Consider the following 27,121-nt stretch of genomic DNA (forward strand, 5'->3'; position numbering starts at 1 on the left):
CACAACTGTTCCTTAAGTATGCTCCCACAGCAAGCAGGCACCCTCGCATCTGTGCTGACCCTTGCCCACCGGGTCGCTCACTGCTCTGGGGCATCCACACCCGGAGGGTCCCGGTGTGGGGGGACCCGGAGAGGCAGGCAGGCCGGGTGCAGGCCTGGCCACGCGGGGCCGGACCGGGCACTGCTCAGCGGGGCGGCGGCCCAGGGCTCGCACCCCCCGACCCGCGGGCCCAGCACCCAAAGCCAAAACTCTCTCCCTCCTCTTCCTCAATCTCGCTCTCGCTCTCTCCCAGTCCATCGCTCTCTCTCTTTTTTTTTTTTTTTTTTTTTTTGCAAAAGGAGGGGAGAGGGGGTAAAAAAATGCTGCACTGTGCGGCGAGGCCGGTGAGTGAGCGGCGCGGGGCCAATCAGCGCTGGCCGTTTCGAAAGTTGCCTTTTATGGCTCGAGCGGCCGCGGCGGCGCCCTATAAAACCCGGCGGCGCGACGCGCAGCCACAGCCGAGACCGCGTCCACTCCGCCAGCACAGGCCCCCTCGCCCTCGCCGCTCCGCCTTCGCCGCCGGTCTACACCGCCACCAGGTAGGGCCCCGCGCCGGCCGGGCCGCTGATGCGCTGGGCCCGCGCCTCCTCCGGGCAGGCAGCCCCGCGATCCCGGCCCCGTGGACAGCCTCTCGGCTGCGGGGAGTGAACTCATGGGCTCCTAGCTCGGGGCCGGAGCTGCGCTCGGGGCGCGCTCCCAGAATGTTTCCGTCGGGACCGGGGCGGCTGCGGGTCTTTGTCCGAGCGGGCGGCTCGCTCCGCCGGCGGGACGGCGGGGCAGCGGGGCGGCGAGGCGGCGAGGCGGCGAGGCGGGAGGGTGGGTGGGCGCGGCGGGGCAGCAGGGCCGGGTGGGGGCTGGGGACACCAGTGCGCGTGCGTGTGCGCGTTAGGCTCGGGAAGCGAGGGCGGGGCGGCCGGCCGGAAGGGGTGGGGTCGCCGCGGCGCGAGAGCGCCTGCGCGCACTTCCTTCTCGCGCCGCCGGCTCCCGCGGGTGTGGCCGCTGCGCGTTCGCCGGGTGGTGTTTTTTGGGCGGGGCGGGGCCGGCGCCCGGTGTGGGGGGGCGGAGGCCTGGCTTCCTGCCGCGAGCGGCGGGGCCGCCTCCAACCCTCGTTTGCCTTTTATGGTAATAACGCGGCCGGCCGGCTTCCTTTGTCCCCAATCTGGGCGCGCGCCGGCGCCCCCTGGCGGCTCCAAGGCGCGGTGCGCCGGAAGTGGGTAGGGCGGGGGCGGCCGCACGGCTCATGGTCCTGGTCTCCCCGCAGTTCGCCATGGATGACGATATTGCTGCGCTTGTGGTCGACAACGGCTCCGGCATGTGCAAGGCCGGCTTCGCGGGTGACGATGCTCCCCGGGCCGTCTTCCCCTCCATCGTGGGGCGCCCCCGGCACCAGGTAAGGCGCCCGCCTCGGGTCTGACTTGGTGGGTGGGGCTCCCCTCTCGGGAGCAGGCGGAGGGAGGAAGGGGGAGGCCTTCGTTTTTCTGGGTGAGGGTCGGTGGGGCAGTGCCTGAGTTGAAGGCGCCTTGCTCCTCCCTCCGCAGGGTGTGATGGTGGGCATGGGCCAGAAGGACTCCTATGTGGGTGATGAGGCCCAGAGCAAGAGAGGCATCCTGACCCTCAAGTACCCCATCGAACACGGCATCGTCACCAACTGGGACGACATGGAGAAGATCTGGCACCACACCTTCTACAACGAGCTGCGTGTGGCCCCCGAGGAGCACCCCGTTCTGCTGACCGAGGCCCCCCTGAACCCCAAGGCCAACCGTGAGAAGATGACCCAGGTCAGTGGCCCGCCGGCCTCGCCTGGGCGCCCCCCTGCACCTCGTTTCTTGCCCTTCTTTGCCACGCCCTTTCTCACTTGTTCTTTCTTCTGCCATTTTCCTAGGACTTTCTTCTCTGACCTGAGTCTCCTTTGGAACTCTGCAGGTTCTATTTGCTTTTTCCCAGATGGAATCTTTTTCTTGTGTTTGCTTTTCTGACTAGGTGTTGAAAGCATAAAGTGCTGTGGGTGTAGGTACTAACACTGGCTCGTGTGACAAAGCCGACGAGGCTGCTATAAAGTGGCCTTGGCGTGTGTATTCAGTAGGTGCACAATAGATCTGAAGTGAATCCCCGTCCTGGGAGCCCCAGCACACTTAGTCATGTTCCTTGCACTCTTTGCATGTCTTTGCAATCTTTTTTTAATCTTTGCCCAGTCTGGCCTGACTGCTCCCGGTGGCTTCCCAGGTGTGACATGGTCCATCTCTCTGTGCAGATCATGTTCGAGACCTTCAACACCCCAGCCATGTACGTGGCCATCCAGGCTGTGCTGTCCTTGTACGCCTCTGGCCGCACCACTGGCATCGTGATGGACTCCGGTGATGGGGTCACCCACACGGTGCCTATCTACGAGGGGTACGCCCTCCCCCATGCCATCCTGCGTCTGGACCTGGCTGGCCGGGACCTGACGGACTACCTCATGAAGATCCTCACGGAGCGTGGCTACAGCTTCACCACCACGGCCGAGCGGGAAATCGTACGTGACATCAAGGAGAAGCTCTGCTACGTCGCCCTGGACTTCGAGCAGGAGATGGCCACCGCGGCCTCCAGCTCCTCCCTGGAGAAGAGCTACGAGCTGCCCGATGGTCAGGTCATCACCATTGGCAACGAGCGGTTCCGCTGCCCTGAGGCTCTCTTCCAGCCTTCCTTCCTGGGTGAGTAAGGAGGTCTCATGCCCGCCCCACACGAGGGTCACTCTGGTCACACTGGAAGCTAAGTCTGGCTTCTCTTTCTCCTCAGGCATGGAATCCTGTGGCATCCACGAAACTACCTTCAATTCCATCATGAAGTGTGACGTCGACATCCGCAAGGACCTCTACGCCAACACGGTGCTGTCTGGCGGGACCACCATGTACCCAGGCATCGCCGACAGGATGCAGAAGGAGATCACCGCCCTGGCTCCCAGCACGATGAAGATCAAGGTGAGTGCCTGGCCTGAGCTGGCCTGGGCGCCTGGGGGGTGCAGATGAGCGTGGTGGTTGTCAAGGCAGCCGCCTTGCTGTAGGCCCCTGGTGTACCAGGGCTGGGCCGGCCGGAGCCCTCACTGCCCCTTCTCTCCCCAGATCATCGCCCCGCCCGAGCGCAAGTACTCCGTGTGGATCGGCGGCTCCATCCTGGCCTCGCTGTCCACCTTCCAGCAGATGTGGATCAGCAAGCAGGAGTACGACGAGTCCGGCCCCTCCATCGTCCACCGCAAATGCTTCTAGGCGGACTGTTAGTTGCGTTACACCCTTTTCTTGACAAAACCTAACTTGTGCAGAAAACGAGATGAGATTGGCATGGCTTTATTTGGTTTTTTTTTTTTTTTTTTTTTTGTCTTTTTTGGTTTTGTTTTTTTTTTTTGCGCTTGACTCAGGATTTAAAAACTGGAACGGTGAAGGTGACAGCAGTCGGTTGGATGGAGCATCCCCAAAGTTCTACAATGTGGCCGAGGACTTTGATTGTACATTGTTCTTTTTTTTTTTTTTTTTTTTAATAGTCATTCCAAATATCGTGAGATGCATTGTTACAGGAAGTCCCTTGCCTTCCCAAAAACCGCCCCACTTCTCCCTTAGGAGAAGGGCCAGTCCTCGCCCGAGTCCACATAGGGGAGGGTGATAGCATTGCTTTTGTGTAAATTATGTACTCCACAATTTTTTTTTTTTTAATCTTTGCCTTAATACTTGTTCTTTTTGTTTGTTTTATTTTGAATGGTCAGCCATCATGGCCCCCCTTTTTGTCCCCCAACTTGAGATGTATGAAGGCTTTTGGTCCCCCTGGGAGCGGGTTGAGGTGCGGAGGGCTTACCTGTACACTGACTTGAGACCAGTTCAATAAAGTGCACACCTTGAAGAAACACGTGGCTTGTGGCTGGCGTTGTTGGACGGTGGGGAGAAGGCTGGGGCACTGGGGGTGCTCTGAGGCGCCTCTCACCCTGAAGGGTCTGGGGAGTGGCGTTATGTGGGAGGAGTTAGGGATTCTGGCCTCTAATCCTGTTTGAGTGAATTCCCTGCCTGGCCCTTGTTCCCCTGTATTTCTCGCTGGGTTCTGAGGTCCAGATGCTGGGAGAGTGGGGAGCTAGGGAGTTGTGGTCCCTGTACCCACCTCGCAGAACTGGGTGGGGACCTTCGTCCCTGTGAGTGCTGCTTCCTCACTGTCCTCTTGGGATAGTGGGGTCTCCCAGGCCACAGGCTTTGTCCTCACCTTCCCTTCAGTACCTGGGGAGAGCCAGGGGCTCTGAGGTTGAGGGTAGGGTCTCAAACTTAACACCTGCCCACTCACCTGGAGTGACCCCCATAGAAGGGACAGCGCCACCCATCCGAGGCCTGTGGGCAAGGGGATGTGGGGTCGGCAGAGATGGCCCTATTTGTCTCTGGCTGGGGGCATGGCTGAGGCCTGCATCCTTCTGACCGTAGGGTAGACACCATCCTTTATTCTTCTGACCGGAGGGTGGACGCCATCCTTTATTCTTGGTGCCCAGTTTCAAGTGCAGATCTGGCCCAGTTCTCCCAAGAACCTTCCCCGGGAAGCAGCCTGGAGTGCGGGGTCAGTTTGGGACTCTTCTCCAAGCCTGGCTGGCCTCCACTCTGCTAGAAGCTGTGGTTGACATGGAGGGAAAGTGGGTGAGACTTCTCCCACACCGCCAGAGGTAGTGAGACACGGAAACTGGCCCCCAAGTCGATCCAGATTTGAGGCCTTGGGGGGCCCCCTCCCCTCCATGAACCTGGGGCTCCCCCAGGGCTCCGCTGGGGACGGTGGGAGCTGTGGCCCGCGAGGATGGGGTGACCCACCGCCTCCCATCTTAGGGACAGTGCAGACCCTCAGAAAGGCACCTTTTGTGCAGCATCTTGGGGGGGTGTGGTGGGAAGAGGGCTGTCCGACCTCCTGATGGCTTCAAAAATCAAAGGGGAGCCCGCGGTCCCCAGGGCTAACCTGGGCAGATTTTCCTAGGTCAGTACATGAAACAGCATGGCGGGTGCAGAATGTGCCATCCGGAAGGTGTCCTGTTCCCCAGGGCGCTGCCCTCTATCAGCTGGCCCAGAGGAAGAGCATGGAGGATGCTTCGCCCTGACCCTGTGCAGTCTTAGAGGCCCGGGAACCAGGAAGGGAAGCCCCTCTCCGGTCAGCTCCAGCTCTTTTGGTCTAATTCAGGGATGGTGGTGAGCCCTGGGCTCTGGGAGCTGCAAGTAAGTTTCCACCGATAAGAGTTGAGTACCTACTTGTGCTGATGTCTTGGACACAGACCCTGCACTGGAGAAGCTGTCAGTCTGGAGACTCCCCTCTCTCCCTCCCTCCCTTTCTCTCTTCCTCCCTTCCTCCCTCACACTATTTGTGCTAGGCATTGCGCCGCGCCATGGGATGCAGTGGAGAAGAAATCAGGTGTGTTTCCTGCCCTCACGAGGTGCCCAGCTTACTGGGCAAGACAGAATAAATAGGAATGTACCAGTACCAGTGGTGATAATGAGAAGAAGAAAGAGTAGCAGCTGCGTGTCGGTCTGGGAAAAATGGAGACATTCATCATGTTGATGCGTGATGGTGTCACGGGTGTAGACATACATCAAAGCTCATCAAACTACCTCAGTGAAGCTGAAAAAAAACTAAGAAATAGAGGTTAAAAAAAAGGAAAAAAAGCAATCATCATTTTGCCCTTTTCCAACAAATAAGGTAATAAAGGACCATAAACCTGGCTGATGGGGGGATGGGGGTATCCGTGGCTCTTGAACAGGAGGCTTCTTCAGAGGGCTTCCTGTGGGAGGGATGCGGGAGCTGGCCAGTCGACATCGCCTGGGCAGGTGGAAGTGTGGGCGTGCATGTCTCAGGCAGAGGCCCTGATTGACTGAGGACAGAGGCCCGGGGATGAATGGGAGGGTGGATGGGGCTATGTGTCTTTTCTATGTGGCCCTGGGAAGTCACGTTACTGTCCACATGCCCATCTGAGAAATGGGAATGTCAGTAACAGCTGGAGGGGTGCTGTGAGCAGGTGCTCCCTCAGTCTTTTCCTTTGAAAGGAGACACACATTTGACCCTTTAGGTGCTGCTCCTTTCCTCCCGGGGCAACAGCTGGGCTGATCATCTGGGCTAAGCCAGAGGGTGCTGCATTACCTGCCGCCTTCCTCTCAGCACCCATTTTACAGATTAGGAAACTGAAGCTCAGGGAGGACAGGTGCGCTGGCCCCAGGTGACCCACCTTATAAGTGAGGAAGCTGGAATTTGACCCTAATACCTGTGAAGCCCAACAGAGCAACAGGCCAGAAAAGGCCAGGTTCAGCCCAACACAACCATCCTTTACAGAACTTTGGCTTCTGCACTCTGACCCTCGAGCCACCTCTGCCCTGGGCCAGGAGGCTCCTTGCTTTCTCAGGTGGCTGGCTCCCCCATGAGGCCGCTCTGACCACCTGAGGTTCACCTTCTTAAGGAGCTGAAACCATCTCTTGCTGGAATGTCCCTCCTCTGTGAAGCACCCCCTGCCTGGATGGAACTCCACCCTAACAGGTGCCCTGAGAGGAGGGGAGTCTTGGCAAGTGCGGGGGCTGAGAACCCTGGGTGGTTCCTTTCATCCTGACGTGTCTTCCTGGATCCCAGCAGTGAGGACACAGGGAGGATTCTTGGATCCTCTGCGGGCCAGTTGTCTTCTCTGGGGGGACCTGGGGCTGTGAGGCAGCTCTGAGGGGCCAGTGGCAGGATTGGAACACACCCTCTAGCCTGGAATCACCCAAGGGACTCGGGAGCTGGGATCATTCAGAGCCACGGTTGGCGCCTTCATTCACTCATTCACCTTAGTCATCATTCAACTTAACATTTCAAGCAGCCCCACAGTTCTAGAGGGAGGGAGTTCTGCAGTAGTATTGCGACATTGTCCCTGCCCTCACAGGGCTGCCAGTATTTTTTTTTTTTTTTTCCCACTGCATCACACAGCTTGTGGGATTTTAGTTCTCCAGCCAGGATCCAATCTGGGCCCTCGGCAGTAAAAGTGTGGAGCCCTAACCACTGGACTGCCAGGGAATTCCCAGGGCTTCCAATCTTGCTGCACTGTCCCCTAGGGGGCCACGAGCCACACATAGCTATTTATATTTAGATTAATTACAAGAATTCAGTTCTTCAGTTGCACAAGTCACATTTCAAGTGCCCATTGGACAGCACAGGTATGGAACATTCTCAACCTTGTAGAAAATTCTAGTGGATGGCATTGGACTGGTGGGAGGACAGATGTGGACCAAAAACTCATACTGATGGCTCTTAATTATCCACTGGGATAAATGCCTTCAAGAAATACTTGGAGGGGGCTTCCCTGGTGGCGCAGTGGTTGAGAATCTGCCTGCCAATGCAGGGGACACGGGTTCGAGCCCTGGTCTGGGAAGATCCCACATGCCACGGAGCAACTGGGCCCGTGAGCCACAATTACTGAGCCTGCGCGTCTGGAGCCTGTGCTCCACAACAAGAGAGGCCGCGATGGTGAGAGGCCCGCGCACCGCGATGAAGAGTGGTCCCCACTTGCCGCAACTAGAGAAAGCCCTCGCACAGAAACGAAGACTCAACACAGTCCTAAATAAATAAATAAATAAATAAATAAAGAACATGAATTTCTTTAAAAAAAAAAAAAAAAAGAAATACTTGGAGGAATGGTGACAGAGAATAATGGAACAGTGACCTGGTCGGGGGGAGGGGAAGGTTTTCTGTGGAAGGGATGTTGAGAAATGAGTCAGAGTTGGGGTGAGAGCCACCTGACAGAGGCAACAACACAGGCAAAGGCAGAGGGAGCGCCTTCAGGAGTGAGCAGGTCAGATATACATATTTCAAAAGTAATAAAATTTAATTTTTAGAGCAGTTTTAGGTTCACAGCAAAATTGAGAGGAAGGTACTGAGATTTCCCATACATCCCGGGCTTGCATAACCTCCTCCACCATCAACATCCCGGCTAGAGCCAGAGAGCAGAGCAGAGCAGCACATTTGTTACCCCTGATGAAACCTACATTGACACATCGTATCACCCGTAATTTACATTGGCGTTCACCCTTGGTGTTTACATTGTATGGGTTTGAACAGGCATCCACCATTACAGTATCATACAGAGTAGTTTCACTGCCCTGAAAATCCTCTGTGCACCGCCTATTCCTCCCTGCCCTGGTCTCCCTAAGTCCTGGCAACCACTGATCTTATTATTATCTCCATAATTTTTGCCTTTTCCAGAACATCATGTAGTTGGGATCATACAGTATGTAGCTTTTTCAGATTGGCTTCTTTCACTCAGTAATATGCAGTTAAGTTTCCTCCATGTCTTTTTTTTTAATTAATTAATTTTTAATTTATTATTATTTTTAAAAATTTATCTATCTATTTATTTATTTATTTATTTTTGGCTGCGTTGGGTCTTCGTTGCTGCTCACAGGCTTTCTCTAGTTGTGGCGAGGGGGGGCTGCTCTTTGTTGCAGTGTGCGTGCTTCTCATTGCAGTGGCTTCTCTTGTTGCAGAACATGGGCTCTAGGCGCGCGGGCTTCAGTAGTTGTGGCTCGCGGGCTCTAGAGCACAGGCTCAGTAGTTGTGGCGCACAGGCTTAGTTGCTCTGCAGCATGTGGGCTCTTCCCGGACCAGGGCTTGAACCCGTGTCCCCTGCGTTGGCAGGGGGATTCTTACCACTGCGCCACCAGGGAAGTCCCTCCTCCATGTCTTTTCACGGCTTGATAGCCCATTTCTTTCTAGTGTTGAATATTATTCCACGGTTCAGATGGACTACAGTTCATTTATCCATTCACCTACACTTCTCGGTGGACGCTGTGAGGAAGTGTCATCGAAACCTGGAAAGGCTTGTGACAGAGTGAGAGCAGTGAGGCACCGGGGCTGACTCCCCCGCCCCACACGCAGTGATTTCCAACTCAAATGTTCCTCAGAATTGGGGATGCCCAGGAAATGTGAGACTCCTTCCTCATTAGAAAGAGTAAGAGTGGTAGAGGTTACAGCTTCTGTGTATTGAATAGCTCCTCTCTGCTGGATACGTACCTGCATAATCTCATTTAATCAATCATTGATTTGACAAATGTTGATCAAGGGTCTGCTGCAGCCATGCCCTGTTCTAGTGGGGGAGGGAAAATAAACACATCTGCCACAATGAGAAACATACCTGATTATGGCTTATAGGGGAAGAAAAGGAATGGGTCAGGGAGTCAGAAGAACGTGGGCCTCTGTGAAACCCTCAGATGCCTGCCTGAGTCAGAGTTGGGCTTCACTGTTGAGGTTTTGATAGTAAACAAAAAACAATGGGAACCCCGTTAACACGTGTTTGCCTCAAGTGGTTCCTAACCTTTAACCTAACCATGAGCTCTTTGAGGCAAGGACTGTGCCTGTCCCCATGGTGGTCCGCCCACAGTTGGAGCCATCAGAGTTCTCTGGATACAAACTGGCTCAACCTGGTGAGGTGGGAGGGGAATGAGGCCCAGGGAGAGTGTGATATGAAGCTTGATGTACTGGGTTGAATAGCGTCCCCCAAAGATTCAGGTTCACCTGGAATCTCAGAATGTGACCTTATTTGGAAACAAGATAAATAATAAATTTAAATAAATTTATATTTAAATAAATAAAATAAATAAATTAAAATATATTAAAATATATTAAATAAAATATAAAATATATTTTAAAAAAATCAAGGAAGGATTCTTCCCTTGAGTCTTTGGAGGGAGCATGGCCCAGTCAACATCTTCATTTCTTTTTTTTTTTTTTTAATAAATTTATTTACTTATTTAGTTTTGGCTGCGTTGGGTCTTCATTGCTGCGCAGGCGTTTTCTCTAGTTGCGGAGAGCTGGGGCTACTTTTCATTGCGGCGCACAGGCTTCTCATTGCGGTGGATGGGCTCTAGGCACGTGGGCTTCAGTAGTTGCAGCTCGCGGGCTCTAGAGCGCAGGCTCAGTAGTTGTGGCGCACGGACTTAGTTGCTCCGCGGGCATGTGGGATCTTCCTGGACCAGGGCTCGAGCCCGTGTTCCCTGCGTTGGCAGGCGGATTCCCAACCACTGCGCCACCAGGGAAGCCTCAACGTCTTCATTTCTGACTTCTAGCATTCATATCCAGTTCTTTCTTTCCCCACAAATCTTTATTAGTAAATGATTTGTAAATGCAAAAGGTTACAGGTGAGAGCATATCATCCATACACTAATTTACCCAGAAAATATTTATTCAGCGCCCATGTCAGGGAGCTTTCTAGGTACAGGGCGTTTACAGTTTATTGGGGAGGACAGGAAAAAAAAAAAGGTACAGTAGATCAGATAGTGCAAAGAGTTATGGAGAAAAATAACAGAGGACAAGGTTATTTGTTAGGTTAGGTGTGTGTTTGCGAGAATGGGGAGGGGGTGATGCTATTTTCTGCAAGGGGCTCAGGGACCGGCTCTCTGACAGGTGGTTTCTGAACACTGCAGGCACTGGGGCCGGCAAATGCAAAGGCCTAGAGTCAGGAGAGTGCTGGGCCGGCAAGAGGGGGCCTGTGTGGCTGGAAAGGGGCGTGCAGAGAGCCGAGGAGCGGGACATGACGTCGGAGAGCAAGTGCAGCCGGGCTGGGATGCCCGCGCTCTACCCAGCCCTACCCGGTCCTTGGCTGCACGCCGCACCCAACATGACGGCCGCGCGGGACCCGCCCGCGGGCTAGCGGAAGTGCGTATCGGCGGGCGCCGGAAGTGGCGAGAGGCCCCGCCCCCTGCCCCGGGTGTCTGTGGAGCCTCGGACGCGCCGGCTTTGAGCATCCCTGGTCAGCCAGGCGGAAGGCCTCGGAGTTCTGGCTCCGGCGGCAGCGGCTCGTCTCGCCCTCGACATGGCCAGTGTCAGAGAGGTACGCCAGGCGCCTGTCTCTACTCTCCTCCCTTCCCGCCGGCTTTGGTCCCGCTCGGTCCTCCACACCCCGACTCCTGTTCCCCTGCGTCCTTTCCGTCTCGCTCCCTTTCCCGCTCCATCCTTCCCGTCCTGACCTCTGCTGACTCTGTGCTTCCCATCCTGACCCCCGCCGCCGCGGCCCCGCTCAGTTCTTCCCACTCCGACCCTGGCGTCGGCCTGGCTTGGTCCTTCCTGCCCCGACCCTGGCCTTGGCCTCGCCCCGTCCTTCCCATCCCTACCCTGGCCTTGCCCCTTGCCCCTTACCCCTTGCCCCTTGCCCCTTACCCCTTACCCCATCCCCCATCCCCCATCCTTGACCCATCCCGCCCCCTAGGACCTCATCCTGTATCCGAAGGCATAAGCTCTCCCAACTTTCGGTTTTCCATCCGTTTGCCGGTCCCGCATTCCTGATCGGCAGACTTCTCCCCCTCTCCCGCCTTCCCCAGAGTTTCCAGCTCCTCTAGGTCTCCCAGGCCCTCTTCCCATGCCCCTGTGCCTTGGCTCAGCCCTTGGAGCTCTGAGACGTTCCTCCTCCCTGCCCACTTCCCTTCCCATCCCATCCTGTGTCGCTGAACGTTCGGTTTCAGTCCAGCCCACTTTCCTCTGAGCCTGCTTGTTGTGTGACTTGGGGGGTGGTGGAGGAAAAGCCATTTCACCTGGGGGACTTGTGACTCACCCTGAATTTCTTTCCCAGTGCTCCACAAATCTGAGTCGGACGGAGAAACCCACCGAGTTCCTATAATGGGGTGCAGGGAATTTGTAGACCAGGAAATGGGGGATCCGGACAGTGACTAGGGTCTTCCCTTTTGTTGATTCCCACCTACCTGTTTGTGTACCTGTGTGCACGTGTATTTATACCTGTGGTCCGGGACTCAGGCCGTCGAGCGTACTCCCTAAGCCTTGCGGGCTTGCTCGTGTTCGGGGGAGCAGGAGCGCGTGCGGCATGAGTGCGTGGGAGGCGGCTGGGGTTGCCGATAGCTGTTCTTCATTTGAAGCGGATTTGGCTCGGAAGTGGCCCCTTGATTGAGGGGGAAGGTGTGGGGCCCACCTGCTCGCTGGTAGTAGGATTGAAGGGCCAGAGAGTACCAGCTCCCTCAGGAAGAATCCTGGGGGTATAGCCTGGCTGCGTTAGCAGATTCCCGTTAGTCGCGTGTGCTTGCGCGGGGGTGGGGGGGGCTGTCAGGCACCTTGGTCTTAGGGGTCCTGGCGCAAAGGCCCCTCTGTTCCTTGAATCATATGTCGGGGCCCTGCCCAGTGAGGCCTCTTGTCCCATCGTGAGGGTCTTTTTTTTATAAAATGTGTAGTGATAGCAAGTTTTTAAAATTTTATTTATTTATTTATTTATTTATTTGGCTGTGTTGGGTCTTCGTTTCTGTGCGAGGGCTTTCTCTAGTTGCAGCGAGCGGGGGCCACTCTTCACCGCGGTGCGCGGGCCTCTCACTGTCGCGGCCTCTCTTGTTGCGGAGCACAGGCTCCAGATGCGCAGGCTCAGTAGATGTGGCTCACGGGCCCAGTTGCTCCGTGGCATGTGGGATCCTCCCAGACCAGGGCTCGAACCCGTGTCCCCTGCATTGGCAGGCAGATTCCCAACCACTGCGCCACCAGGGAAGCCCCAGTGAGGGTCTTTTGGCTTGAGAGGAGAGAGGGGGAGTCTTGCTCTATCCTGGACATGATCAAGGTCCCTTTCTCTGGGACGGTCTAATTATTTTTAAAATTTTTTTATTTTTTATAAATTTATTTTTTTATTTTTGGTGGTGTTGGGTCTTCGTTGCTGCATGCGGCCTCTTCTCTAGCTGCGGTGACTGCAGGCTACTGTTCGTTGCGGTGCGCGGGCTTCTTATTGCGGTGGCTTCTCGTTGCGGAGCACGGGCTCTAGGCACGCGGGCTTCAGTAGTTGCGGCATGCGGGCTCAGTAGTTGTGGCTAGTGGGCTCTAGAGCGCAGGCTCAGTAGTTGTGGCGCACGGGCTTAGTGGCTCCACGGCATGTGGGATCTTCCCGGACCAGGGCTTGAACCCGTGTCCCCTGCATTGGCAGGCGGATTCTTAACCACTGTGCCACCAGGGAAGTGTCTGGGACAGTCTAATTATTGATTGATTGATTGACTGAGATATAGTTAACATACCATAAAATTTACACTTTTATTTTATTTTTTTCAGTTTTTTAAAATTTTTGGCTGCACTGTGTGGTATGCAGGATCTTAGTTCCTTGACCAGGGATCGAACCCACGCCCCCGGCAATGAATGGAAGCACGAAGTCATAACCACTGGGCTCCCAGGGAGGTCCCAAAATTTACTTTTAAAGTGCATAATGCAGTGGTTTTAAAATATATTCACAAGGTTGTGCCACCATCCCCACTCTCTGATTTCAGAATGGGGTGGTCTGATTTTGGGGGTCCTTGCTGGGCTTAAAATGCAGATGTCTAGGACTGCTCCCTGAGTTTCTGAGGAGTCGGGCTCTGCGTTTTTAATAGCTCTTCAAATGATTCTGAAGCCGTGGTTCGTTGACACCCAGTTCAATGGCTCTTTCCCTTGGGCATTAAAAAGTGATCCCTGTTCAGGAGCCATTCCTGGCCTAGGGAGGAGACAGGCAAGCAACAAACCAGTACAGTTCACCTGATGAGGCTGGAGACTGGAGGGGGAGGAGGGTAAGCTGGGGCGGCAGTGGAGGAGAAGGGTGAGTTAAGTGTGTCTGGGGGATGCTGGAAGGGCTTCCTGGGGACGGAGCCTTTGAGCTGAAGTTCCGAGAGTAGCAGTTTCTTTTGGGTGGTGGCACGTTGGGTGGAGGGGGCAGCTTGTGCAAAGGCTTGGAGGCCTGAGTGCTGTGTATCAGGGGACATTCCGGAAAATGCCAACTGGAGAAGCAGAGGCTTAAGAAGAGGGGCAATGTGAGAAGCATCCCTCAGGCCACTCCTGTGATCAAAAACACCAAAAACAAAAGTAAAATGTAAAATTCCACACACTTGCAAAAGAATGTTGTAATGAACTTCCCTCTATGTACTCATTGCCCAGTTTTTTTTTCTATTTCTTTTTAAAAAAATTTTATTATTATTTATTTGATTGATTTATTTTTGGCTGCATTGGGTCTTTGTTGCTGTGCACCGGCTTTCTCTAGTTGTGGCGAGCGGGGGCCGCTCACACAGCCCCGCTCGGAGGTGAAGAAGCTCGACGTCCTCCTTCCTCCCTCCCTCCTGGCGGCGGCCCCCTATGTGCCGTTACCTCTGCAGAACTCGCTGCCTTTCCTGGGGGGAAGGTGCACGGACTTAGAAATGAAGCCTCCGTTCCAGGGAAAAGACTCAACTGTTGCAAACCCAGCGCGCCTGGGCCTCCCAGGCTTGGCCGTCGGGAGACCCGGGGGAACCAATATGACCTGCTGCCCTGAACGCCTGTCCCAGGATGGGGTGCTGGCCTAAGGACAGCACTGGGGCACAGCATGTGGAGAAGATGATCGTGTCGGGGGTGCTGAGACTGGACGGAGGAAGCTGCAACTCACCTCCTGTTTTGTTTTTGTTTAATTCATGTAATTTCTAGGTGGTTTTAAGAGAAATTCAGTATTCCATACTGTAACTGGAAATTACATGATGCTGGAGTGTCTGGGAGTGTTTTGCCCTGTGTTCTCTTTGCTCTGCAGTGGCGTTCTTACTTTGATAAATCTGCGAATCGGGCATCAGAAGGGGTCAGCCTCAGGCTGCTCAGTGGAATTCAGGCCCAGCTCTTCCCACTTGTGCCCAGGAGCCCTGTATACCAAGCTTGCCTGATAAGGACTGCCCGTGGTCCCAGCCTCTCTCTCGGGAGATAGAGTCCCTAGGTCTAGGATGTGGCCTGGGAATCTGATTTTTTAACAGGTGTCTGGGATGATCCCGGATGATTGGGTCTGGGAAATTTCTCAGGAAAGTCACGTATGGTTCAAAACACTAGACCCCAGAATACAGTGACCCAGGGCAGCTATGGACTTGGGTCTCATGGCTGCCTTCTGCCCCTGTAAAGGTGGGAGGAGGGAGACAGGATTGAGGGCACTTCAGAAGGAAGGAGGGAAGGGAAGGCAAGTCTGGCTGCTGCCTTTCAGGAAGAAGGGAGAGTGGGAGGGGCCGATGCCGTTGAAAGGGTGGGCAGTAATCGGGGAAACCTCTCCCGGCCTGGCAAGGGCTCGGCCGGATGCAGGGGCTGGAGGGGTGTCGCAGTCAGAGCTCCCGGGGAAACCCCTGGTGCCTGCGTGGGGTGTGCAGACAGGCCCTTCCTCCCTGGACTTAACGGTTGCCATGGCAGCAGCAGGGCTTTCCAAGCCTGGAGGCTTCCATCCATGCAAATATGTATGGAAAAAGAGGCAGGACAGAGGAGGCGGGGCTCGTAGACAGAATCACTGGAAAAGGCAGTAGAAATAGTTCTGGGTACTCTCCTGGGAGTGTCAGAGAGGCACCCCGTCAGTGAGGACATTTAAGGCAGGAGGGGCCCTTCAGGAGGTGTTGGGAAGATACAGGGATTCCTCCCCACCATGGGCTTTTCTTAGAGCATCCCAGTTCCTTTGGCCTTGATTTGGGGATTTCACGGCACACTGACATAGGTCTGTCCCCTCTTTGTCTTGGTTGTACAGGCACTGGTCAGTAAGATGGGAAGCCCACATTAGGGCAGAAAACCTTCTGTAGATATTTGCAAAAGCAGAATGAAACAATAAGACGAGTGGACATCTTACTGGAAATACCAACATGGATTTCTTTCTTTTTTTTTTTTATTTTTTATTTTATTTAATTTTTGGCTGTGTTGCGTCTTCATTGCTGCGCGTGGGCTTTCTCTAGTTGTGGTGAGCAGGGGCTACTCTTTGTTGCGGTGCGCGGGCTTCTCATCATTGTGGCTTCTCGTTGCAGAGCACAGTCTCTAGGTGCGCGGGCTTCAGTAGTTGTGGCTCGCAGGCTCTAGAGCGCAGGCTCAGTAGCTGTGGCGCACGGGCTTAGTTGCTCCGCGGCATGTGGGATCTTCCCGGACCAGGGCTCGAACCTGTGTCCCCTGCATTGGCAGGCGGATTCTCAACCACTGCACCACCAGGGAAGTCCCCAACATGGATTTCTAACCAGAAAGTCTGATAAGTGGAGAGGAGTTGTGCCGTTCCTATTGTTTGTTACGAATCTTGAGATTTAAAAATGTCATTGGTCTGGTAGGTGCTGTTTCTTATTTATAAGGGCCTCATAGTTTCATTCTCTCATTTGACTCGTCCTTTCCCCATCCAGCGCTGTCCTGAAGAGCTGATACACATATCATACACATAATGGTAACTCATTACCCGTCAGAGCAACCCTGGGAGGTGAAGGCACTGTTGTTATTGGTGAAGACCAATTATCATTGTTTCTTGATGGAATTCACCTGCCCAAGGATGTTTTAAGAATACAGCCTGACATTCGGGGCAGAGCGGGGTGGGGGGGGAATAGCAGCTTTTACAAATGAACAACCTCAGCTGATGGTCATGAGTTGAGTTGGAAACCTGCCAGACTTGGCTGGAGACCTTCAGTAGGAAAAATCTCTCTTAAATTTCAAATCTGTTACTTTTGAAGAGCGATCCTGGTGTGCAGATTGAAAAGGGGCTTTCGGAGAATGTTGGGGACTTTTTGCTCTGCAGTTAAGATTTTTGGTAACAGCCTCTTCTTCCCCATGGAATGCGGTGAAGGCTTCCCTTGCCTGCGGGCCACCCTGGGGGATCCCATGGAATTTGGTGCCCCTTATTTTCAGGACACATCCAACGATGGCGATGCGCCCCCTGCAGCAGCTGCGGTGGCAGATGATGCCCACCTCCTGGGCTTCTCCGATGAGATCCTCCTGCACATCCTGAGCCACGTCCCCAGCATAGACTTGATTCTGAACGTCCGGCGCACCTGCCGGAAGCTCGCAGCGCTGTGCCTGGACAAGAGCCTCACCCACACGGTGCTGCTGCAGAAGGACTATGAGGTGAGGGGCCTGGGGGTGGTGCTTGGCATGCGGGGGGCAGAGATGGGGAACAACCGAGGTGCCCGACTGAGGCCCCGCACAGCCTGGCAGTGGTGGGGCACTTGCAGGGATGACACGGCAAAAGTCAGGGGCCCAAAAGTGCAGGTAGCGTGCCATCTGGGCCAGGGCACAGGTAGAGCAGGCGCTCTTCTGGAAGGGTCTTGGGCCTTGGCACTGGGCCAGGAGGGAGACTGACTTCCTGGTAGATGGGTACCCAGGAGTGGACGTGTGGGCCCACTGTCAGTGTTGGGCTTTCCTGTGGAGTTAAGCACAGTTGGAGGCACCACCTCTCCCCACCAGCAGCATCCGAGAGCTCTGGTTGCTCTGCATCCTCGTCAACACTTGGTGTTGTCAGTCTTTTCAGTTTAGCCGTTCTGATGCATGGGAGGTGGTATCTCATTGTAGTTTTAACTTGTATTCTCTGATGGAGGATGCCGTCCATTATGCTTTCATCAGGTGCGCCGGCCATTGGTGTACCTTCTCAGAAGTGTCTGTTCAAGGCTTTTGCCCATTCGTTATTGTCTATCTTTTTCTTAGTGAGTTTTGGGAGTTCTGTATATATTCTGGTACAAGTCCTTTGTGGGATGTGTTGTGAATATTTTCTCTTATAGTCTGTGGCTTGCCGTTTCATTTTGATTAATAGTGTCTTTTGAAGAGCGTAAGTTTTTAATTTTGGTGAGGTCCAATTTATTGAAATTTTGAGTTCATGCTTTTTGTATTCCGTTGAAGAAATCTTTGTGAAACCTGAGGTCATGAAGATTTTCTCCAATGTTGTCTTCTTTTTTTTTTTAACTTTTAAAAAAATTTTAATTTATTGTTTTGGCTGTGTTGGGTCTTTGTTGCTGCACGCAGGCTTTTCTCTAGTCACGGCGAGCGGGGGCTACTCTTCATTGTGGTGCACAGGCTTCTCGTTGCAGAGCACAGGCTCTAGGCACACGGGCTTCAGTAGTTGTGGTATGCAGGCTCAGTAGTTGTGGCTCACGGGCTCTAGAGCTCACGGTCAGTAGTTGTGGCGTACGGGCTTTGCTCCACGGCATGTGAGATCTTCCCAGACCAGGGCTCGAACCTGTGACCCCTGCATTGGCAGGCGGATTCTTAACCACTGCGCCACTGGGGAAGCCCTTCTTTCTTCTTCTTATATAACGTTGTATTAGTTTCAGGTGTACAATGTAAAGTTTTGATATTTGTATACACTGCGAAATGGTCATGTCAAGGTACGTCTGTCACCTTACATAGTTACAATTTTTTTTCTTGTGATGAGAACTTTTAAGATCTTCTCTTGCAACTTTCAAATATGCAATATATTTGCAATAATAATATGGTATTATTAGTATATGTGCTGCCGAAGCGAGCACAATAATATGGTATTATTAACTATAGTCCCTATGCCCTACATTACATCCCCAGGCTTATTTATTTTATGACTGGAAGTTAGTACCTTTTGACTCCTCTCCCTCCAGACCACCAATTTGTTCTCTGTGTCTGTGAGCTCGGTTTTAAAATTTTTATTTTTTATTGAAGTATAGTTGATTTACAGTATTATATTAGTTTCATGTGTAAAACATAGTAGTGATTTGATATTTTTATAGATTGCATCCCATAGAAAGTTATTATAATATTATTGACTAGATTCCTGTGCTGTATATTATATCCCTATAAGAGTTTTTTTTTTAATTCCACATATAAATGAGATCTCATAGTATTTGTTTTTCTCTGTCTGACTTATTTCACTTAGCATAATGCCCTCCAAGTCCATCCATGTTGTTGTAGATGGCAAGACTTTCTTTTTTTTTTTATGACTGAGTAATATTGCATTGTGTGTGTGTGTGTGTGTGTATGTGTGTGTGTGTGTGTGTATTCCAATCACATCTTTATCCGTTCATCTGTTGGTGGACACTTAAGTTGTTTCCATATCTTGGCTATTATCAATAGTGCTGCTATGAACATGGGGTGCAGATATCTTTTTGAGTTAGTGTTTTGTTTTGTTTTTTACAAATTTATTTATTTTATTTTTGGCTGTGTTGGGTCTTCATTGCTGCATACGGGCTTTCTCTAGTTGCAGCAAGTGGGGGCTACTCATTGGGGTGGCTTCTCCTGTTGTGGAGCACGGGCTCTAGGCTCATGGGCTTCAGTAGTTGTGGCACATAGGCTCAGTAGTTGTGGTTTGCAGGCTTAGTTGCTCCGCGGCATGTGGGATCTTCCCAGACCAGGGCTCGAACCCGTGTCCTCTGCACTGGCAGGCGGATTCCTAACCACTGCGCCACCAGGGAAGCCCCTCTATCTATTTTTTTAATAGGGTTGTTTCTTTGCTATTGAGTTGTATGAGTTCTCTATATATTTTGGATATTAACCCCTTATCAGATACATGATTTGCAAATCTCTTTTCCCATTTAATAGGCTGCCTTTCATTTTGTTGATGGTTCTCTCTGCTGTGCAGAAGCTTCTCAGGTGATGTAGTTCCTCTTGTTTTTTTTTTTTGCTTTTGTTGTTTTTGGTGTCAGATTTTAAAAAATCATCACTAAGACTGATGTCAAGGAGCTTATTACTACTTATATTTTCTTCTAGGAGCTTTATGGTTCCTGGTCTTACGTTCAAGTGTTTAATCCATTTTGGGTTAATTTTGGTGTATGGTGTAAGATAGTGGTCCAGTTTCATTCTTTTGCCTGTGGCTGTCCAGTATTCCCAGCACCCTTCTATGTCGTCTTATAGAATGTTATAGTTTCAGCTCTTATGGCAGCCCTGTGACCCTTTTGTGTTCATCTCCACATATGCTGTGAGGTCAGGGCGAGGCTCACTGTTCTGCACATAGCTATTCACGCCTTCCACCACTACTTACTGAAAAGATTATCCTATCCTCGCCGAATTGCCTGCAACCTGGAAAATCAGTTGATGACCTATTTTAAAGATAAACAGAGGCCTTGCCCTTAACTCAAATTTTAGGGGACTTGGAGGGGCTCCTCCTGTTGTTGCTGGCTGGGCAGTGATGCCTTGAAACCCAGAGTGAGGCCCCTGAGAGCTCAACCTCTTTCTGTGAGAGCTCTGTGCTCCTCCCTGATGGAGAGCTGAGCTCACTCCTCAGAGCGCTGAGGCCAGGCTTCCTGCCCACGAGGGTTCTTTACTGTAGAGGAAGGGCAGGTGCACAGTCTGTCTGGAGCGTTTAGAATGTGTGTCCTTCGTCTGCACAGTTCTGTGTGTGTACATTTGCCGTAGAGAAGTGATCACGTGCACAAGCCTTATGTACATGGATGCTCGGTGCTGTGTCGTCCGAAGGCCTCAGTGGCTACTGGGCCCCCGACTGGACGTCCTGTGGCTTCCTAGGCCGTGCAGGCCAGGTTTTTGAGGAATATTTAATGATATGAAAGTGCATGTGACGTAAAGGAAAGCGACAGCCAAAGAACGCTTCCAGGGCGTGATTCCACTATGTGATTTCAAAACACCCCACCTAACATGAAACTTCCCATCCTAACCACTTTTTTTTTTAAAATTAATTAATTAATTTATTTATGGCTGTGTTGGGTCTTCGTTTCTGTGCGAGGGCTTTTTTTTCTTCTAGTCGCGGCAAGCGGGGGCCACTCTTTATCGCGGTGCGCGGGCCTCTCTTGTTGCGGAGCACAGGCTCCAGACGCACAGGCTCAGTAATTGTGGCTCACGGGCCCAGTTGCTCTGCGGCATGTGGGATCTTCCCAGACCAGGGCTCGAACCCGTGTCCCCTGCATTGGCAGGCAGATTCTCAACCACTGCGCCACCAGGGAAGCCCACTTTTTTTTTTTTTTGGATGTGTTAGGTCTTCGTTGCTGTGTGCAGGCTTCTCATTGCAGTGGCTTTCTTGTTGCGGATCACAGGCTCTAGGTGCGCGGGCTTCAGTAGTTGTGGCACACGGACCTAGTTGCTGCACGGCATGTGGGATCTTCCCGGACCAGGACTTGAACCCGTGTCCTCTGCACTGGCAGGCGGATTCCTAACCAACCACTGCGCCACCAGGGAAGTCCCCTAACCACTTTTAAGTGTACGATTTCGTTAGCCCTAAGTACATTCACAGCGTTATGCAACCATCATCACTCTTTCCGAAACTTTCTTATCGCCTTAAACAGAAACTCTGGAACTATTAAGCAATAACTCGCATTTCCCCTTTGCCCAGGCCTCTGGTAACCTCTATTCTACTTTCTCTTTCTGATTTTGCCTATTCTGGATCTTTCATATAAGTGGGGTCGTACAATATGTGACCTTTATGACTGGCTTCTTGGGCGTCATGTCCTCAAGGTTCACTCATGCCGTGGCAGCGTCAGGATCTCATTCCTCTCCATGCCGAGTAGAAGTCCACTGCATGGATGGACCCCACTGCCTTCATCTGTTCGTCCGCTGATGGACGGCTGGGTTGTTGCCACCTTCCGGTTGTTGTGAACGGTTCTCCGTGGACATGGGTGTGCAGGAGTCTGAGTCCCCGCTTTCAGTCCCCTTGGGTGCACACCTGGCTGTGGAACTGTGGGTCACGTGGTAACTGTTTAGCTTTTGGAGGAGCCACCAGACTTTTCCACAGGGGCTGCCCCATCTTCCATTCCCGCCTGGCCGAGACTCCTGACTGTCGGTGGAAGGTAAGCATGCGGGGAGGGACGAGGCGCCAGCCCTGCCCTCATTGTCCCTCCTCAGCTGGAGCGGGGCCTCTGCCAGGCCCCCCGTGGCTCCCTGACTGTCACAGGGGAAGGCGCGGTCTGGGGGGCGAGGGTGGAGGAGACGCCGGTGCCTGCAGCCCCTCTCCCCCCCCCCCCCGCCCACCCGCAGGCCAGCGAGGACAAGGTGAAGCGGCTGGTGACGGAGATCGGCCGGGAGGTCCAGCAGCTCAGCATGGCCGGCTGCTACTGGCTGTCGGGCAGCACGGTGGAGCACGTGGCCCGCTGCCGCGGCCTGGTGAAGGTGAACCTCTCGGGCTGCCACCTGACCTCCCTGCGCCTCTCCAAGGTTCTGTCGGCCCTGCAGCGCCTGCGCTCCCTGGCCATCGACGTGAGCCCCGGCTTCGACGCGAGCCAGCTGAGCGGCGAGTGCAAGGCCACGCTGAGCCGCGTGCGGGAGCTCAAGCAGACGCTGTACACGCCCTCGTACGGCGTGGTGCCCTGCTGCACCAGCCTCGAGAAGCTGCTGCTGTACTTCGAGATCCTGGACCGCACGCGCGAGGGCGCCGTGCTCTCGGGCCAGCTCATGGTGGGCCAGAGCAACGTGCCGCGCTACCAGCACCTGCGCGTCTTCTACGCCCGCCTGGCCCCCGGCTACATCAACCAGGAGGTGGTGCGCCTGTACCTGGCCGTGCTCAGCGACCGCACGCCCGAGAACCTGCACGCCTTCCTCATCTCCGTGCCCGGCAGCTTTGCCGAGAGCGGGGCCACCAAGAACCTCCTGGAGTCCATGGCCCGCAACGTGGCGCTGGACGCGCTGCAGCTGCCCAAGTCCTGGCTCAACGGCTCGGCCCTCCTCCAGCACATGAAGTTCAGCAGCCCCTTCTACTTCAGCTTCAGCCGCTGTGCCCTGTCCGGCGGCCACCTGGTCCGGCGCGTCATCGACGGCGGCAGGGACCTCCGGAGCCTGGCCGGCCTGAACCTCAGCGGCTGTGCGCACTGCCTGGCGCCCGACTCCCTGCTGCGCAAGGCGGAGGACGACATCGACAGTGGCATCCTGGAGACGCTGGTGGCGGCCTGTGGCAACCTGCGGCACCTCAACCTCTCGGCTGCCCACCACCACAGCCCCGAGGGCCCCGGCCGGCACCTGTGCCAGCTGCTGGCCCGGCTCTGCCACCTGCGCTCCCTGTCGCTGCCCGTCTGCGCCGTCGCTGACTCGGCGCCACGGGCCGACCGTGCGCCCGTCCAGCCTGCCACGCACGCCGTGCCCCGCGGCTTCGGCAAGAAGGTCCGTATCGGCGTGCCGTCTGGCCCTGACCCTTTCTCCGGGCAGGCGGGCCCCCTGCCATCCTCTGTGTTCTGGTCGCTGCTGAAGAGCGTGCCCTTCCTGGACCGCCTCGAGCTGATCGGGTCCAACTTCTCGTCTGCCATGCCGCGCAACGAGCCCGCCATCCGCAACTCGCTGCCCCCCTGCGGCCGGGCGCAGAGTGTGGGGGACTCGGAGGTGGCCGCCATCGGCCAGCTGGCCTTCCTGAGGCACCTGACGCTGGCCCAGCTGCCCAGCATCCTGACAGGCTCCGGGCTGGTCAGCATCGGCCTCCAGTGCCAGCAGCTCCAGTCCCTCTCCCTGGCCCACCTGGGCACGATGGGCAAGGTGGCCTACATGCCCGCCCTCTCGGACATGCTGAAGCACTGCAGGCGGCTGAAGGACCTCAGGTGAGGGCGCCCGCCGTCCCTCCGTGGCCTCCGCTGGCCCTTTGGAGGCCTTCGGGGCGCGGAGGGGAAGCGAGGCACGTGGCCTTTGGCTCAGCGGGTGTTGGCGTACCTGCTGCGCACCTGCTGAGGCGAGCGGGGTGCAGGCCTGTCCTCCAGGGGCTGAGAGTCTTGGGGGGCACTGACAAGGGACTGTGCATGGTGGCGGGGCTCGGGGGGTGTGGGGGCTCGGGAAGCAGCGGCTGGCGGCGCCCAGGGAGGGTGTGCGGGAGGTGGTGCCGCCCGAGCCTGGCACGTCGTCCTCGTCGCCTGTGGCTGTCTCCATGCCTGGGCTCTAGGACGCTGCTGCGTACGTGACCTTATTAATCCTCATGCCCGTCCCACGAGGTGGACACTGTTCTTGCCAGACGACGGAGCTGGTAAGTGGGGGCCGGGAGTGGAGCCTAGCTCTGCGACTCTTGAAGGATGAGTCGGGGCTAGCCAGGAGATGCAGGCGCAAGGCTTTCCGGGAAAGAAGGCAGCGTGTGTAGAAGCCCCAGAGGCTTACAACCGAGCAGCGTGCTCAGAAGCCAGATGATTCTGATCGGGGGGCACGGGGGCGTCAGGTGAGGCGAAGGTGCCGAAGGACTTCAGCCCGCAGAGGGAGGGGTCCGGGTTCCAGTGTGGAGAGGTCCCTCTGGCCTCCCACCTGCACTGGAGGGGCCAGGCCGGGGGGAGGGGGGGTGGAGAGGCGGGCTCACAAGGGGGCCGCACGCTGCTGAGACGTGGCGGTGCCCGGAGCAGGACGGCCGGGCTGACCTGAGGGGCCGCCCCGGGAGAGTGCGGGGTGGTGGGACCCACGGACCTCGGCAGGGCTTCCCCCACCCAGGCAGTCGTTGGAGGGCCACTGGCGATTTCCCGGGCCCCGACGCGGAATGATCCCCGGCGACTCATGCTGTGGAGTGAAGGCTGTTCTCGTGAGGGCCCAGCATTTAGAGGGTCAGCCTTTGTTAACCTGAGCCGGATTTGAGAATGTCTACAGATCTGATCTTGAAAAACTGCAGTTTCCTAAACGTTGTGGTGGCCTCAGACCTCAGCTCTGCAAGGGCTTCAGGTGGGGGAGGAGGTGGCCGCTGGGCTTGGTCTCCGTGAGGCTGGAGCTGGTGGGGCAGCCGGGTGAGGGCGGCATCGGGGCACGGGGACGCGCGTGTGTCCTCATCGCCGCACCAGTGAGCACTCACCGTGTGTCTTCGCTGCGGGCCGGGCACCAGGCTGGGAGCTCTCTGGCGCTGTCTGGTCTGATCCCCTCACTGGGCCCTTCGTCGTTCCTGCTTCATGGAGAGGCAGCGGACGCCTGAGGGAGGAGCTGAGGTCCGCCCGGGTCGTCGAAGCCCAGAGCTCGACCTGGGCACCCGAGCCACACAAAACGGAGACAAGCGTGTCCTGTCTGGACCTCCACTCTCCCCCTAGAAGGCAGGAAATGAACCGGATTTGAGCTGGAGCTTTGCTGCCCCGGCCCTGGAGCCTCCCAGAGCTTCTCTGCCAGGCTGCCCACCGCCCCCAGGGCAACACACGCTGCGGGCCCCCCCCCGGTCCCTGCCGGCGTGAGGGCTGGGGCTCGGGGTCCAAGCCTGGCCTCCCACGTGGCTTGGCCCCCTCCTGCCCTGTGGGGTGGGGTGCCACCTGTGAGTGAGTGGGGAGGGGCCCTGACCGCAGCCCCTGCCCCTCGCCCTTCACGGGGTGAGCCTGGGCTGCCATCGCAGACGATGCTGCCCCTCTTGCCCAGATCCCTCGCGGCTCCTTCTCTTTTCACTGGTTCATCTCCAGCCAGTGCCTCCTCCCGCCTTGTCCCCTCCTGTGCCTTCGCTGTCACATCAGTGGCCTTTCCGGGAGGACTGTTGTGAAGTGAGTGGTCAGTGGGCCATGCGTAACTTGAAGCTGCAGGTGGACTGCAAAATACATCCAACAGACGAAAAGCCACCAGGTCTGCTGTCCTGTTACCCTGTTGGATTCTCGTGATCAGGAATGAGTGTTCCTTAGTTCGGGGAGCCTGAGGGAGCATTTGAGTTCTAATTTAACTAAACTCAGAACCAGAGTATTTCTGGATCTGTCATTTTTGTCTTCAGTGTTTTGGCTTTCTTGCTACCCTGTTAAACCTGGCACCTTTTCTAACCACGCTGTGGTCAAACCACGTGCCGATTATTGAGGAGTGTTTGATCAAAAGAGAAATCAGTGAAAGTAAAATAAAGTCATACATTCATGTAGTTTAAAACGTCACGGGACTTCCCCTGTGGTCCAGTGGTTAAGACTCCATGCTTCCACTGCAGGGGGTGCGGGTTCAATCCCTGGTCGAGGAACTAAGATCCCATGTGCCTGCGCGATGCGGCCAAAAAAATAAAAATAAAATAAAAAGTCACAGTGCTTCAAGGCAGATAATGAAAACTGGCCTTCTTCTCTCTCCAACGTCCTTTCTGCCTCATGTCCACAGTGTCATATTTTTAAATTAATTAATTAATTAATTTATTTATTTTGGCCGCGTTGGGTCTTCGATGCTGTGCACGGGCTTTCTTTCTAGTTGTGGCGAGCGGGGGCTACTCTTCGTCATGGTGCCCGGGCTTCTCATTGTGGTGGCTTCTCTTGTTGCAGAGCATGGGCTCTAGGCGCGTGGGCTTCAGTAGTTGTGGCTCGCGGGCTGTAGAGCACAAGCTCAGTAGTTGTGACGCATGGGCTTAGTTGCTCCACGGCATGTGAGATCTTCCCGGACCAGGGCTCAAACCTGTGTCCCCTGTATTGGTAGGCGGATTCTTAACCACTGCACCACCAGGGAAGTCCCACAGGGTCATATCAAATGTCTGCTGCCTGCAGGGCCACATGGAGACGGCAGGTGCTCCCAGCTCACCTGGGCTGCTGGATTCCCTGCACGAGGCCTGTGCTTGGCCCCTTCAGGGCTGCTCTGCCTGGAGGAGAGGGGAGTGGGCGTGGCGTCCAAACTGGTCCCATGTCCCTGCGTCTCCTCGTCCAGGAGATAGACCCTAGCCTTGGGTGGAGGCAGGCAGGACCCACAGCAGGGGCCTCAGAGTCAGAAGGCCTGGGTGGACCTTGGGCTGTCTGTGCCCAGGTCCTTGTTCTGTAAAGTGGGGCTGTTCAGACCAAAGGGATTCATCCTTATAAGACACTTAGAACAGGACTTGGCACTTATAATACATGTTATGGTTCTTCATCCATTCAACAAATATATGAGCACCTGTTATGCCAGGCACTGTTCCAGGCACCCAGGACACTGAACAAAACAAAGATCGTTGTCCTTGGGGAGCTTACATTCTAGTGGGGAAAATAGACCAACAGTCAGCGTAAGGAAGTATATGGTATATTAGACAGTAACAAATGCCGGGGAGAAGAAGCAGAGCAGGACGAGGGATGCCTGGGTGCAGGGGCGGCAGTTGGGGTACATTTCATGAAGGAGGTGAGCTTTGAGCAGGGAACTCGGGGAGACGAGTTAGAAAGCAGAACCTGGGGGAAGAGTGCCCCGGGCCAGGCAGGTGGAGTCACATCAGCCGGCACGGTGTCCACGACCCACAGGGTGACTTACACTTACATGAGCTAAAATGAGAGAAAACCAAGCATCGAGTTCCTTGGTGGCATCAGCCACGTCTCAGGTGCTTAGTAACCACGTGGGCTGGTGGCCACTGTGCTAGGCAGAGCACATACAGACACTCCCCTCTGCCCAGAAGGTTCTGTTGGAGAGCTGAGAGCGCAGGGCCCCGAGGTGGGTGTGCCAGGGTCTCAGGAGCAGCCGGGATGGAAGCAGGGCAGGTCACGCTGCTGTGCTGAAAGCGGCCTGGGGGCAGCAGCAGGGCCACTGTCAGGGGCATGTCAGACATGCAGGGAGCAGCTGGGCGAAAGCAGGGGTTGGGGCATGGCCAGAAATAGCCAGGTTCTGACTTCAC

The 27,121-nt window shown here is 55.0% G+C and overlaps 2 protein-coding genes across 5 annotated transcripts in view; both read left to right on the forward strand.

Annotated features, from left to right (window-relative positions):
• The first annotated feature begins 457 nt into the window (after positions 1 to 457).
• ACTB (actin beta) lies at positions 458 to 3,913 on the forward strand. The gene is made up of 6 exons (XM_036826077.1): positions 458 to 578; positions 1,301 to 1,429; positions 1,578 to 1,817; positions 2,291 to 2,729; positions 2,815 to 2,996; positions 3,138 to 3,913. The coding sequence occupies exons 2-6, from the start codon at positions 1,307 to 1,309 to the stop codon at positions 3,279 to 3,281; spliced, it is 1,128 nt and encodes a 375-aa protein (XP_036681972.1). The 5' UTR covers positions 458 to 578; positions 1,301 to 1,306; the 3' UTR covers positions 3,282 to 3,913.
• A 6,824-nt stretch (positions 3,914 to 10,737) lies between these two features.
• Positions 10,738 to 27,121, forward strand: part of FBXL18 (F-box and leucine rich repeat protein 18) — a 40,374-nt gene continuing 23,990 nt past the window's right edge. For 3 of the 4 annotated variants that reach the window (XR_005016491.1, XM_036826057.1, XM_036826055.1), the window contains exons 1-3: positions 16,706 to 16,836; positions 21,136 to 21,467; positions 21,655 to 23,198. Coding sequence is in view for 3 of the 4 variants with exons in the window: in XM_036826057.1 (XP_036681952.1) it covers positions 21,204 to 21,467; positions 21,655 to 23,198 (1,808 nt within the window). In the remaining variant the exon portion in view is untranslated. Of the gene's footprint in view, positions 10,865 to 16,620; positions 16,837 to 21,135; positions 21,468 to 21,654; positions 23,199 to 27,121 lie in introns of those variants that run through there. The other variant, XM_036826056.1, reaches the window with a different exon arrangement.

This window comes from Balaenoptera musculus, chromosome 15 (genome assembly GCF_009873245.2).
Source record: "Balaenoptera musculus isolate JJ_BM4_2016_0621 chromosome 15, mBalMus1.pri.v3, whole genome shotgun sequence".
NCBI classification, from domain to species: Eukaryota; Metazoa; Chordata; class Mammalia; order Artiodactyla; family Balaenopteridae; genus Balaenoptera; species Balaenoptera musculus.

What these genes read in the sequence shown, in the direction of transcription:
- ACTB (XM_036826077.1), top strand. Translation starts at nt 1,307, where the DNA reads ATGGATGACGATATTGCTGCGCTTGTGGTCGACAACGGCTCCGGCATG. An exon ending in TGGGGCGCCCCCGGCACCAG is followed by an intron (nt 1,430 to 1,577) that starts GTAAGGCGCCCG and finishes CTCCCTCCGCAG; the next exon opens with GGTGTGATGGTGGGCATGGG. An exon ending in CCAGCACGATGAAGATCAAG is followed by an intron (nt 2,997 to 3,137) that starts GTGAGTGCCTGG and finishes TTCTCTCCCCAG; the next exon opens with ATCATCGCCCCGCCCGAGCG.